The 13,453-nt window shown below is 32.9% G+C and overlaps 1 protein-coding gene across 1 annotated transcript in view; it reads right to left on the bottom strand.

The window, feature by feature from the left end:
• Positions 1-3,084, bottom strand: part of LOC149801058 (nuclear receptor subfamily 2 group E member 1-like) — a 42,851-nt gene extending 39,767 nt beyond the window's left edge. Inside the window, exon 1 of the mRNA XM_089955093.1 lies at positions 2,929-3,084. Coding sequence (XP_089811219.1) covers positions 2,929-2,983 — 55 coding nt within the window. The 5' untranslated portion in view covers positions 2,984-3,084. The remainder of the gene's footprint in view (positions 1-2,928) is intronic.
• Positions 3,085-13,453: the final 10,369 nt, after the last annotated feature.

The raw sequence follows: 13,453 nt of genomic DNA, 5'->3' as shown, positions 1-13,453 counted from the left end.
ATGGAGAATTATAAATAAATTTGTTTAAGCATATTAAAATGTCACCTAGCGACATGAACACTACAAAGATGTCGCTATGATGTAATATAGACATTGCATATCGCATGACGTCGCATCAAACAGTCAAATATCAGCTCTGACATAAATCCTGTAATAACGTGTTATAAGGGTTTTTCGTTGTTTGTTTTGTTTCTTTAACTATCGTTACAATATGGTATAACCAAAGTAGAACGAAATGGCCAAGGAAATACAGAAACTGGTCTTGTTTTCTTATGAGAACCAAAAGGCCTGCATTTGCAAAAGCCATAGCTACAAATGAATTGGGCGTATTGAAATCCTAAATAAGAAAAAAGAAACGGTGGCATCATTATCCTTGCCTTGTATTAAAGTCTTTTTAGAATGCAGTAGTTAAGAGCTTTCCCTATACGTTTAGGAACACCACAAAATAATAATAATAATAATAATAATAATAATAATAATAATAAGAAGAAGAAGAAGAAGAAGAAGAAGAAGAAGAAGAAGAAGAATGATAATAATAATAATTAAAATAACAACAACAATAATAATGTATAAGTATGAAATAACCTTGAAAGTTGTATTTATTTTCAAATTGTTTCCTCATGGATAGCCTTTAAATAAATATAATCACAATATTTTTATTATTATCCACGTTTGAAAAAATTAAAGCTTTTTGTTTCGCAGGTAATAGCGACAGATCCCTCTGTAACTTATGCAAACATACAGTAGGAAGGACAATAGGGGGTAACTAAATCATTTAAGATTGAAATTAATACCTATCAAATCTTGTTGACAAATTTTAAAAAAATGGAAATAAAAGTCACGGTCGAAACTTCAGACTGGACAATATTTGTTTTCATAAATGTTTTACTTGAGATATGAACAAAATCATGTTATAAGTAAAATGAGATGTTACAGTATGATTTCTTTAGTTTGAAAGTAGTTGGACAAAGCATAACCATTTATGCTACCTCTTAGTATTTGACATATCAAACGAATTACTTCAAAAAAGATTGAACTCATTTTTAATGCAGTTGATAGTGTGCTGATTTAGCTGTAGGTTTTTATTTTTGGTCGGGGGAAAACTAGTACATTTTAAAGTTTACTGACAATGCGGTAAGTCAATTAATCAGTTATTTCAACTTGAAACTCTTTTTTTTAATAAAAAAAAAAGTCCAGATGATAAAAAATAGGCAGTGTTAGAACGTTATAATGGCTAAATGTTTACCGTTCCTTCACAAGAAAATCATTCTACGGAGCGGATCTTAGTTTCATTTGCTTCTTCTTTGAACTAATATTCAAACATCGTTGACTGAGTAAGTTGAAGAAAAAAAAATCCGTTGTGTACAGTCTTTAAGTTAGGCATGTTGTCATATTCATATAATTCTATTACTGTCTAAATATTCAAAATTTCCAACTCCCATACAAGACTGAAAAAATTGTAAGTAATTCTACCAATAGTATTACAAGATCGGACGCGGATGAAATGACTTTAAATTAAATTGATCGTCAAACATGAGGACTGATATATATATATATATATATATATATATATATATATATATATATATATATATATATATATATATATATGTGTGTGTGTGTGTGTGTGTGTGTGTGTGTGTGTGTGCATGTGCGTACGTACGTATATATGTATGACAATACACACCATCAACAAGCTAGTTAGATATCCATCATATGCTTATCTGAATTATTCCATTATAAATGCTAACACATTCATTCTAGTCGGTGTGTGTGTGTGTGTGTGTGTGTGTGTGTGTGATTTGCATTTTTAAAATAGCTTTAACAATTTTACAGTCATATCACTACGATGTATAGCACCGGGGCATCATGCCGCAGACATTTAGCATGATGTCCCACCCATTCACATTATCCTGACACCAGGCCGACCAGTCCTAACACTAACCTTTTAATGCTGAGCGCCATTTTTATAAGTCTTTGGTATGACTCTGTCAGGGATCGAACCCACGACCTGCCGCATCCGAGGCGGGCGCTCTAATCACTAGGCCACATGCATGTTGCGGTTGTATTATCCTATAACCGTTGCTTGTTTGCTTTTAACATTTCTCATGTAGACGCATTTCTTACATTGTTATGTCAGCACCAACTATAACATTATTCAAATTATTATATTATATTTTCACTTTAATATGTAATTCAGATAGCCAGTCTGTTTCATATAGGATTGCATATGTCAATAAAGAAATTTTGATTGATTGACCGCCTGCTTTCTAACGTTGCCGTAAGTCTTTATCTTTATTATTCATATCAAGTTAACTTTCCCTCTTGGACGACATAATGATTTTTGAGAGCTACTTATTGGATAGTCAAATATGTTACACAGAACTTCTTAAACTTTTATTCAGTGAAAAGATTATTATGTAGTTAGGATCTGCAAATACATAATTTTTTCTGTTAAGAGACTTTCACCGGCATTTCCTTATGCAATCGGGATGTCATCGATGACGTTAATATTGCATAACGTCCTTGATGACGTTAATATTGCATAACGTCCTTGATGACGTTAATATTGCATAACGTCCTTGATGACGTTAATATTGCATAACGCATACACAGATGGAGTCACATTTCTCAAAGAAAGGGTTACATTTTAACAGATTTACGAACATTACAGCTTGAGTAATTTTCCATAAATTTCCCACGGTCTTCTAAGCAATGAAGTCTAGTTTCATGAATTATTTTTAGAATGTAGGAATAGAAAGATAAGTTTGAAGTTGATGGATGAAAATGGGAGGATTATTAAATCGCTTGCCATTTGAATAGTATATACCAATCTATTTTAATAATTATCATCAGGCTATTTAATGTCTTAATTAGTGTCCGTTCTAGTCAACTAATACTGTTACAGTCGAATAAATATACACTTACTTGAAGTTCCTTGAACTTTATTCATTTTTAGACGTCTGATTAAATCCTCGCTCATCAGTTATTGGAACCAAGGATTCGAATTGTCACCCCGTCATCCAAGGGTAGAATTCTGTATTGTCGCTCTCCTATTACGTCAATACACTGACCAATTGTATCATCCCGTCACATAAGATGTGTACCTGCCATATGGCAAAACGAGCTCAGGTAAGGTATTATCATTACTCAGGTAGAAGAGCAGAAAAAAATGATTTGATTGGATGGAAAGGTACTAAAGAACACCCCATCTGATTGTCACAAAAGCCGATAGAAAAAGGCAGGTACGGATTTGATTGGTTGCTTCAATACAATGGTTTGCATACCTGCCGTACTTGCACACAATCCAAATACTCCCATGACCAGCTATATCAATGTTTATCCTGAACTTTACATGAAAGGCTTCTGTCAATATCTTTTGTGGTTGACAAAAGATTCCCACCCAAGTAACTAGAGATAAATTAGTCCCATGACATCGTCTCACCGCGGGAGACAGTCTATGTGGGCATCACTTTTGGATAATTTTTATTGAATGGTCGGGTACGATAGGTTTCGTAAAAAGGTGTAGTGCCAGTCCCGACTTTCGGAAGACCGGTATTCACATTTGTGTAGTGGACTTATGTAACTACCAGAAGTTTGAGATACAAAGGTATTCCTTTAAATAAGAGGCAAATTTTAAATTGAAAGACATCGACTAATTTAACATCATGTTCGTGTGATATTCAGTTAAGAATGGTCATATCATGAGCAATCTCTGATAGGTCGAATCAAACTGCAAACAAAAAAGATCCAGATCTGTAGAAGCATAATGTGTCTGCAGATCAGAGTCTATATTGTATTTTCTACTGATTAGCCCTAACAAACTGCACAGACAAAGATCTGTCTGTGCTTTATGCGACGGCAGATCTTGGTAAGTGCAGTTTGCAGTTGGGCTCGTCTCATAATTGAGTATATATGGTAATTTATATTGTGACTAGGTTGTGCTATCGGCAAAGCTATGTGCCATAAGAACAAGCAATCTCTCTCTAACGGTGACAAGATAAAGATGACATCTTTTATGTTCACATATAGTATCGAAAAAATAAGAATAATTCGACAGAGTTAAATCCGCAAGATGATACCTATGATAAAATATTTTAGTTTTAAGCGTGATATCACTTAAAATCAGTAAGTTTAAAAATGCATTGCCCCGCCTCACCTCTCACCCTCTCATGGAGGAGAGAACTCGCAGGTGGCAGCTTGAACACTAGTTGAATATCTACTATTTTGTGTTCATATAAATGTTTAATGCGTTTTTATTTTAATAATGTTGTTCTTAAACGTTTCGGCAAGTATTTGATTTACTGTTGAATGCTTTAGTTATATATTATTAGCATTTCAAATTGTTCTTATTTGTTTTAATTTAATGGATTACATTGGCCATATCTTTCAAATCAAATTATATATTTCATTTTTTATCGATATCTGCGTGAACCGGGGTCATGCTTTGTTTTTGTTTTTTTATATCAATCACCATGTTCCGCACTTGACCATAAGTTCTCGATAGTTTTAATTCTCAATAAATTTCTAAACTTTTCAAATGGCCAGTTATGGTCCGTTACAATAGGATATGATGCAAAAGTCCATAATATAATCACGTAAATTTAAATAAAGACAGGAATCCGGATAAAAATGAGTTTAACCCAAACCTTTGAGAGCATTGTTTAAAATAATAAGAAGACTAAAGAACAAATAATGGACACGGTATATTTTGACTGATACATCACCTTCTCTTTGTCTATTCAAGCGATTCTCTTTTGAGTGTTTGTCAAAAGCCGAAAGAAGTAGTTGACAGTTTAACACCGACATACTGAGGGAAACTATTACCATATTTTTGGCATTGCAATCTGCTGGAATACATGCTGCCGTCGTAATAGAATAACCAGTTCTAGATAGTTCTAGCAGATAACCAGATTGGTTAGATGCTGCTTCCCCGATTTACTCTTTACTTAGTACCGGAACTATTGGAGAAAGGTGTTTTTCCCAGAAACATATGGTGGCGCTCTACAGTTTAGTATTTTGCATAGGTTAGAATTTAAAAAAAAAGAATTTCCCCGGCTTTCCTCACTGGTAATACTGGCTATTAAACAAAAAAAACCCTTGTATATCTTTTAACAAAAAAAAAACCTTGTATATCTTAGGTATAATTCAAAGAACCTTTAATTCCCTTTATTTTCATGTATGATTGATGGGTGTAATATGGGTTATAGAGTATACAGCTTGGCCTTACTCCAGATGTGCACCTTTCAAAAAAGTGCTAGCTCTACTTGGTCATTTTTACTTCCTGAACTTCAGAGGTAAATTGCATAAAAAAGAGCCGATAACTTTTTTTACATTTTATATATTTGGTAATTCATTCATTGCGCTTTCAAAAGCTGGTGTTGTCTAGTCTGGCAAAATTAATTTTCCCTATTTTAATAGCTGCTATGGATAGTGTACTTTAGACTAATTCAGGCTGATTTTTTTTAGCACAAGGGAGCAGTCATTTTAGTTAGCAGTGTGCTTAAGTCCTGTACAATTTCCAAAAGTACAATATCCAAAGAAATATCATCCACATTACATTAACGTAGCATAGAGGTATGCCAACATTCTCTCCATTGTGCATGTTTCAAATGCGAACAACTTCACCTAACATACGGCACTCTCTGAAAAGTACATAATAACTGGTGAGCGCCCCCTAACGCTGTATCGGACTTAACTAGGCTGATGTGCTTGTAAAATTCGAAACCAGCTCCTCTTCGGTCGAGATTCCGAAATGCCTAACAATGAGTCACCATGGATACTACAATAGTATGACATTGAAAATGTAACACCACAGACACTGATATAATATGATATTAAAAATATAATCACCATGTATACTGCTATAATATGACAATAAAAATACAATCACCATGGATACTAATATAGTATGACATCACAAATACAATCATCATGGACACTACTATAATATGATATTCAAAATACAATCACCATGGATACTACTATAATATGACAATCAAAATACAATCACCATTGACACTACTGTAATATAACACTACAACTAAAATCACCATGTACAATACTGTAATATGTCATTACCAATATAATCACCATGGACACTACTATAATATGACAATCAAAATACAATCACCATTGACACTACTGTAATATAACACTACAACTAAAATCACCATGTACAATACTGTAATATGTCATTACCAATATAATCACCATGGACACTACTATAATATGACCTTAAAAATACAATCACCATAGACAAATATGACAATCAAAATACAATCACCATTGACAATACTGTCATATGACATTCAAAATACAATCACCACGGACACTACTATAATTTGACATTCAAATTACAATCACCATGGACAATTCTGTCATATGACATTCAAAATACAATTACCACGGACACTACTATATCATGACATTCAAAATACAATCACCGTGGACACCACTACATCATGACATTCAAAATACAATCACTATGGATTGACATTCAAAATGCAATCACCATTGACACTACTATATCATGACATTCAAAATACAATCACCGTGGACACCACTACATCATGACATTCAAAATACAATCACTATGGATTGACATTCAAAATACAATCACCATTGACACTACTATATCATGACATTCAAAATACAATCACCGTGGACACCACTATATCATGACATTCAAAATACAGTCACTATGGATTGACATTCAAAATACAATCACCATGGACAATATCATAATTTGACAGTCAAAATACAATCACTATGGACACTATTATATCATGACAGTCAAAATGCAATCACCATGGACAATACTATAATATGACATCCAAAATACAATCACTATGGACACTACTATAATATGACATTCAAAATACAATCACCATGGACAATACTATAATACGACATTCAAAATACAATAACTATGGACACAACTATAATATGACATTCAAAATACAATCACCATGGACAATACTATAATATGACATTCAAAATACAATCACCATGGACAATACTATAATACGACATTCAAAATACAATAACTATGGACACAACTATAATATGACATTCAAAATACAATCACCATGGACAATACTATAATATGACATTCAAAATGCAATCACCATGGACAATACTATAATATGACATTCAAAATACAATCACCATGGAAACTAATGTATCATGACATTCAAAATAAAATCACCATGAACACTGCTATAGTATGACTTCACAAATACAATTACCATAGATACCACTATAATATGATATTCAAAATACAATCACCATGGACACTACTATAGTATGTTATCACAAATACAATCATCATGGATACTACTATAATACGACAATCAAAATACAATCACCATGGATACTACTATAGTATGTTATCACAAATACAATCATCATGGATACTACTATAATACGACAATCATAATACACCATACATATTTCCATTAAAATTTTTGGAAACGTGGAATGTGTTTTTGCATTTGTTTCCTCAGTATGCAATATATTTGCGCCGACTAAATAAAACCCAATCTTATGGACAACGCTATTTAAATGTACATGTAAGAAATCTTATGGACAACGCTTTTAAATGTACATGTAAGAAATCGTATAGACAACGCTTTTAAATGTACATGTAAGAAATCTTATGGACAACGCTATTTAAATGTACATTTAAGAAGTCTTATGGACAACGCTATTTAAATGTACATGTAAGAAATCGTATGGACAACGCTATTTAAATGTACATGTAAGAAATCTTATGGACAACGCTGTTTAAATGTACATGTAAGAAATCTTATGGACAACGCTATTTAAATGTACATTTAAAAAATCTTTGATGAAAAAAAATTACAGTTTTATTGACGTGGCAAAGTCTAGTATAGTGTTTCACTTTCCTGCCACAACTTAGCAAATCGGTGATAACAGAAATAAAAGGAAACAATCTCATCCGAAGGTTATTATTTTCGAAATATTAATTAAAGCTATGATTAATAATTAATTATCAATTGTGGGAAATACACTATTTGTAGGATATTTTACTGACTTGCAAAAATGACATTTACATCAACTTCTAATTGACGAGTTAGCGGACAAGATAAAAAGCAGATGAATAGTAGAAAGTGTGTACATATATTGAAAATTAATTATTCATTGCACTTCCTATCACCTGTAAGGAACGCAAGCTTATTTCCCGTTTTCCTGCCAGTTTTCTATGAACAAAGTCAACAGCATTCGAGATAGCATCAACAGAAAATGATGAACAATTCATTTCACCTGACTGCTTGTGAAAATATCACCTGACGATGATACACGAGCATAAATGAGGTACAGTGATATTTCTCCACGGGTAAAAAGGGCAGTATTTCACCCCGCCAATTAGGGACGGCGTTGTTAAGCCCAGATGATCAAGAGATTGGGGTATTATTACACACTGAGTTGCGTGTTTACCAATTTTCGCTTTGTTTATGCAAATTATCTGTTAGTATACAAAATCATTTTTTTATATGAAAATTGTCGATATTAAGTGATGCGGTACAGAAACTGATCAAAGAGAATGATTCATAATAATAGAAGAACTGAAAAAGAAAGTTAAAGAAAGCAATTTTTTACAATTCTAAATATTTAGACAGATTTAATTATGTGCCACACTAAAATTAATGTATATGCTTATTAATATTCACGTGGACAAACACGCATAACATAAATCAATGTGTTGATCTGAACCTAGTATTATTCTCAATCGACCAGTTTTTAGCTTAAGATCGTCCTGTAAAATTAAAATTATTATTCAAGATGGTCTAGTCTGCCATGAAGAATGGTACTAATTACCTTTGAGTTCAGACAGACTTTTTCAAGTAAGAAAACAAATATGTATGTATGTATGTATGCATGCATGTATGTATGTATGCATGCATGCATGCATGCATGTATGCATGTATGTATGTATGTATGTATGTATGTATGTATGTATGTATGTATGTATGTATGTTTAGTTTGTGTGCTTGATCTTTGTCCTTAGTTGAGGGTAGAGGTTTAGCCTACGTGACTATTCTCATGTTTGTTGTCATTTTTGAAAGTGATAAATAAGTTGTTGTCTTACTTGAGTTAAATGTCAAGCCTTTTTTTAAACTTAGAATGTTATGGAAGCGAACTTGTGACCCAACTTGTGGTCATTTTATTGTGTCTTGTCTTTTTATATAAGATTGTGGTAAACAAAATCATTCATTTTTCCTTTAAGTTCAGTCTGTGAAATTATTTACCATTGTGTTAAGATATAATCTGAGTGGAATCACTGATTTAAAAAGCATTCATTATAATTACAAATGTGCTAATCGACTTTTTTAAACTAACACACTATTTTGAGATTATTGTGAATTCATGCAAAGACATTCTGGATTATATAATTGTGATACATCAAGACTGTACATTAACTTAATCAAAAGGTTTGGTACAGCAGCAGATTCAATATTTGGAATTCATTCGGAACACTATATTTGTGGACTAGTGATAGAACTGTTAGAATGATTTGGGATTTAGTTCCCAATGCAAAAAGTTCCTCTTGATCATACGTGTGCATATATATGTATATAAATATACAGGTTTCTGGACGTTGTTCTCGGAATAAATATTTTAAGAATTATCTTTCATTTCATCATTTCCTTCATCTGCAAACATTGCTTGACTTTCATTTAATATTTTCGAAATTTGTATAGAACAACATTAGAGAGGGGTTTATTATGATATCACGCGAGTATTAAACTTTTGATGTCATGGAACTGTATTTTGCGAGAATAGGATAGTCATTCGTCTAGCAAATGTGAACTATCTATCTATGTATCTATCTATCTATCTATCTATCTATCTATCTATCTATCTATCTATCTATCTACCTACCTACCTATCTGTATATCTGTCTGTCTCCTCCATGGAAGTACACACACACATATCTATCTATCTATCTATCTATCTATCTATCTATCTATCTATCTATCTATCTATCTATCTATCTATCTATCTATCTATCTATCTATCTATCTATCTATCTATCCACCCATCCATCCATCCATCCATCCATCCATCCATCCGTCTACCTACCTACCTATCTGTATATCTGTCTGTCTCCTCCATGGAAGTACACACACACATATCTATCTATCTGTCTATCTATCTATCTATCTATCTATCTATCTATCTATCTATCTATCTATCTATCTATCTATCTATCTATCTATCTATCTATCTATCTACCTATCTATCTATCCATCCATCCATCCATCCATCCATCCATCTACCTACCTACCTATCTGTATATCTGTCTGTCTCCTCCACGGAAGTACACACACACATATCTATCTATCTATCTATCTATCTATCTATCTATCTATCTATCTATCTATCTATCCATCCATCCATCCATCCATCCATCCATCCATCCATCTACCTACCTACCTATCTGTATATCTGTCTGTCTCCTCCATGGAAGTACACACACACATATTTATCTATCTATCTATCTATCTATCTATCTATCTATCTATCTATCTATCTATCTATCTATCCATCCATCCATCCATCCATCCATCGATCAATCGATCTATCTATCTATCTATCTATCTATCTATCTATCTATCTATCTATCTATCTATCTATCTATCTATCCATCCATCCATCCATCCATCCATCCATCGATCAATCGATCTATCTATCTATCTATCTATCTGCACCAGGCGATGAAGAATATAAACTGCCCATATCTCTAAACTGAGTATTTACTTACGTTCTTTTTGCTTTATTCTAAATATGTATACAATAAAATAAGTTCATGCATGCATCAATTCTGTACAATGCTTTTGCACATTTTTCACTGCCTAAAGAAGAAAATAATCTGAACTGGAATGATACTCAAAACAAACCAAATAACTAAGTTATGTCACAGAAATATCAGTCGGGTCAAATTTTAGCTCCATTTTAAAATATTTTACATTGTAATTTGATATTGCTCACTGAATCAAGAAGAAATAGCAATTTTCCTTTCTATTCCTTTTTTCCAAAAGGTAAGTGATAACACAATAGCTATTGTGATGGCCATATTGGATGTGCAAGCGTCACCATTTTCAGTTAGAGACAACTATACACCATAAGAAGTCTTCAGGTGAAAATCCCATGACAATAATTTACTTTAGAAAATGCAGTGATAACACTATTTTTAAGACGGCAACTTTGGTGGCGACATTGGACTTCAGATCGACCCCATTTTCATTTCGGACCAACTAGATATTGTCAGAAGTCCTTTGATATGGCCATCCATTCAGGAGAAGTGATAAGAAAATTGTCGACAAGGCCTCTAAGACGGCCATATTTCGTGTTAGATCGGAATCATTTACATTTATGTCCAGCTATACATAAAAAAAAAGAAGTTTTCTGGCACAAACCAATGTCAATATGATTTTCCGTTTAAAGCGAGTGGCGATAACACTGAGAGGACGAGTGGCGATAACACTGAGATCCATGAAATGTTTATTTTAACTTAATTATCAAGGACAATTATTTGCTATATGTTAATTAAATGATTTATTAAAGTTTTAATTCTAGATCGAGGTGAGGAAAAAGATTCATTTCAACAAGAAAAATACCCATATTATTATGCAGTTATTCATCACATTAGTGAGAACATATGATGATTTAAAAAAAAAGAAACTCCAACTTGTTTGAAGTAAGAGACATTCACTTTTCCTTTTCAAGGCTGCCATCATGTCACTTATTGACATGTCCTCTTATTGTCAGATAAACCTCTCACACGAAGTTATTGACACATCCAACGAATTTCTCTGACTCATTCAGGACGAGAGCAAAAATACTTGACGTGGTAGTGGAATTGCTCAAACGGCATAGCAGAGACCAAAACTCAGAGAAAGGAATTTTGTCCTTTAATCGCTTTTTAAAGGACCTTGTGCAAATAAAGATGACTTCACATGTTGCCATATCAATGGCAAGACTGCCTTTTAATGTGTCAGTTTTCCGCAACTTACCTTTCACAGAAGGATTTCGAAAAAGACATGCACTATATTTGTTTAAAGCCTACATCAATAAACGTTATTGAATCCATAGCTTGTCCCGTAGATTAACGACTTCGGAAACATACTCTGGTTTACGGGAAGCAGCAAGAGCCTTAGTCGGCATACCTGAATTCGGTTCGAAACTTCAAGTACACATATTTAATGAAAAGATATTGCTTTCGCGTAATTTATATTTCGTCTATATTTCAGCTATCTATATAAGTATTCATGTACTATTATTTCATCTTACTATAACACGAGCAAAATATTTACTTTTTGGCGAGAAGTAAAAAGAGAAGTAAACACAAACAATCGAAAAATGTTCTTTATCGTTTTCTTCTCCTGTTTCAGTGAAACAGATGATTGAAAAAATGTCTAAATTTCAAACAGTTAATTTGTATTCACTAATTGTACAATCAATGTATCAACTTCTTTAAATAACTGATCTGTGATTTTTATTGCACCATTTTAAACATGCAATTATCTAAAACAAATGTTCACAATAAAATATATTTGTATGAGGCCATGTTTTCATAACTGGAGAATTTTATATTTCTAGATTCACTTAGAGTATAATGAAATACTATGTGACCTTTTGACCTTTTCACTGCGTTTTTAACCAATGCAGCAGTATAATATCATCTTATATTTTTGATTATGTGCCCTTACAAGTGTATTTAAATACAAAGAATAAAAATAACCATTACAAGCGTATTTAGATACCCGGAATAAAAGTTGCCCATACAAGCGTATTTAGATACTAGGAATAAAAGTTGCCCTTACCAACGTATTTAGATACCGGGATAAAAGTTACCCTTGCAATCGTATTTAGATACCCGGAATACAAATTGCCCTTACAACCATATTTAAATACCCGTAATAAAATTTGCCCTTACAATCGTATTTAGATACCCGGAATAAAAGTTGCCCTTACAAGCGTTTGTGGATATCGAAAATAATAGTTCATATTAAATTTTCCAATATGATTTATGCATTGTCTGTATGAATTTTTAGAACAGTTGCATTTATTCATCTAGATCGCTGGAAATGAATGATAAAATATGAAATAATAATATTAGATTTTTGCCTGGCTTTTAGCCAAAGTTTTTCAAAATTCTTATGGTTTAAGGAAAATGAGTATTTTATGGGGAGTAAGGGGAATATTATAAAGCAGTGTGGGTCTCGTTCAATACCGTTTGCGTTTGTGGTTCACTGGAAGCGTTATGCTGTCTCTGAGTTTAGCTGGCAAAGAAAGAATCCATGGCATTGAATTGCGTACTTATAATCTGGCTATATACTGATCAAACTGGTTAAGAAAGGCTGGGAGCTCCGTGAGTGAATTACATGCTGGTCAACTGGTTGAGAAAGGCAGGAAGCTCCGT

This window comes from Sinohyriopsis cumingii, chromosome 4 (assembly GCF_028554795.1).
Source record: "Sinohyriopsis cumingii isolate HCF-2022 chromosome 4, ASM2855479v2, whole genome shotgun sequence".
Classification (NCBI taxonomy): Eukaryota; Metazoa; Mollusca; class Bivalvia; order Unionida; family Unionidae; genus Sinohyriopsis; species Sinohyriopsis cumingii.
This window is presented reverse-complemented; position numbering and strand designations above follow the sequence as displayed.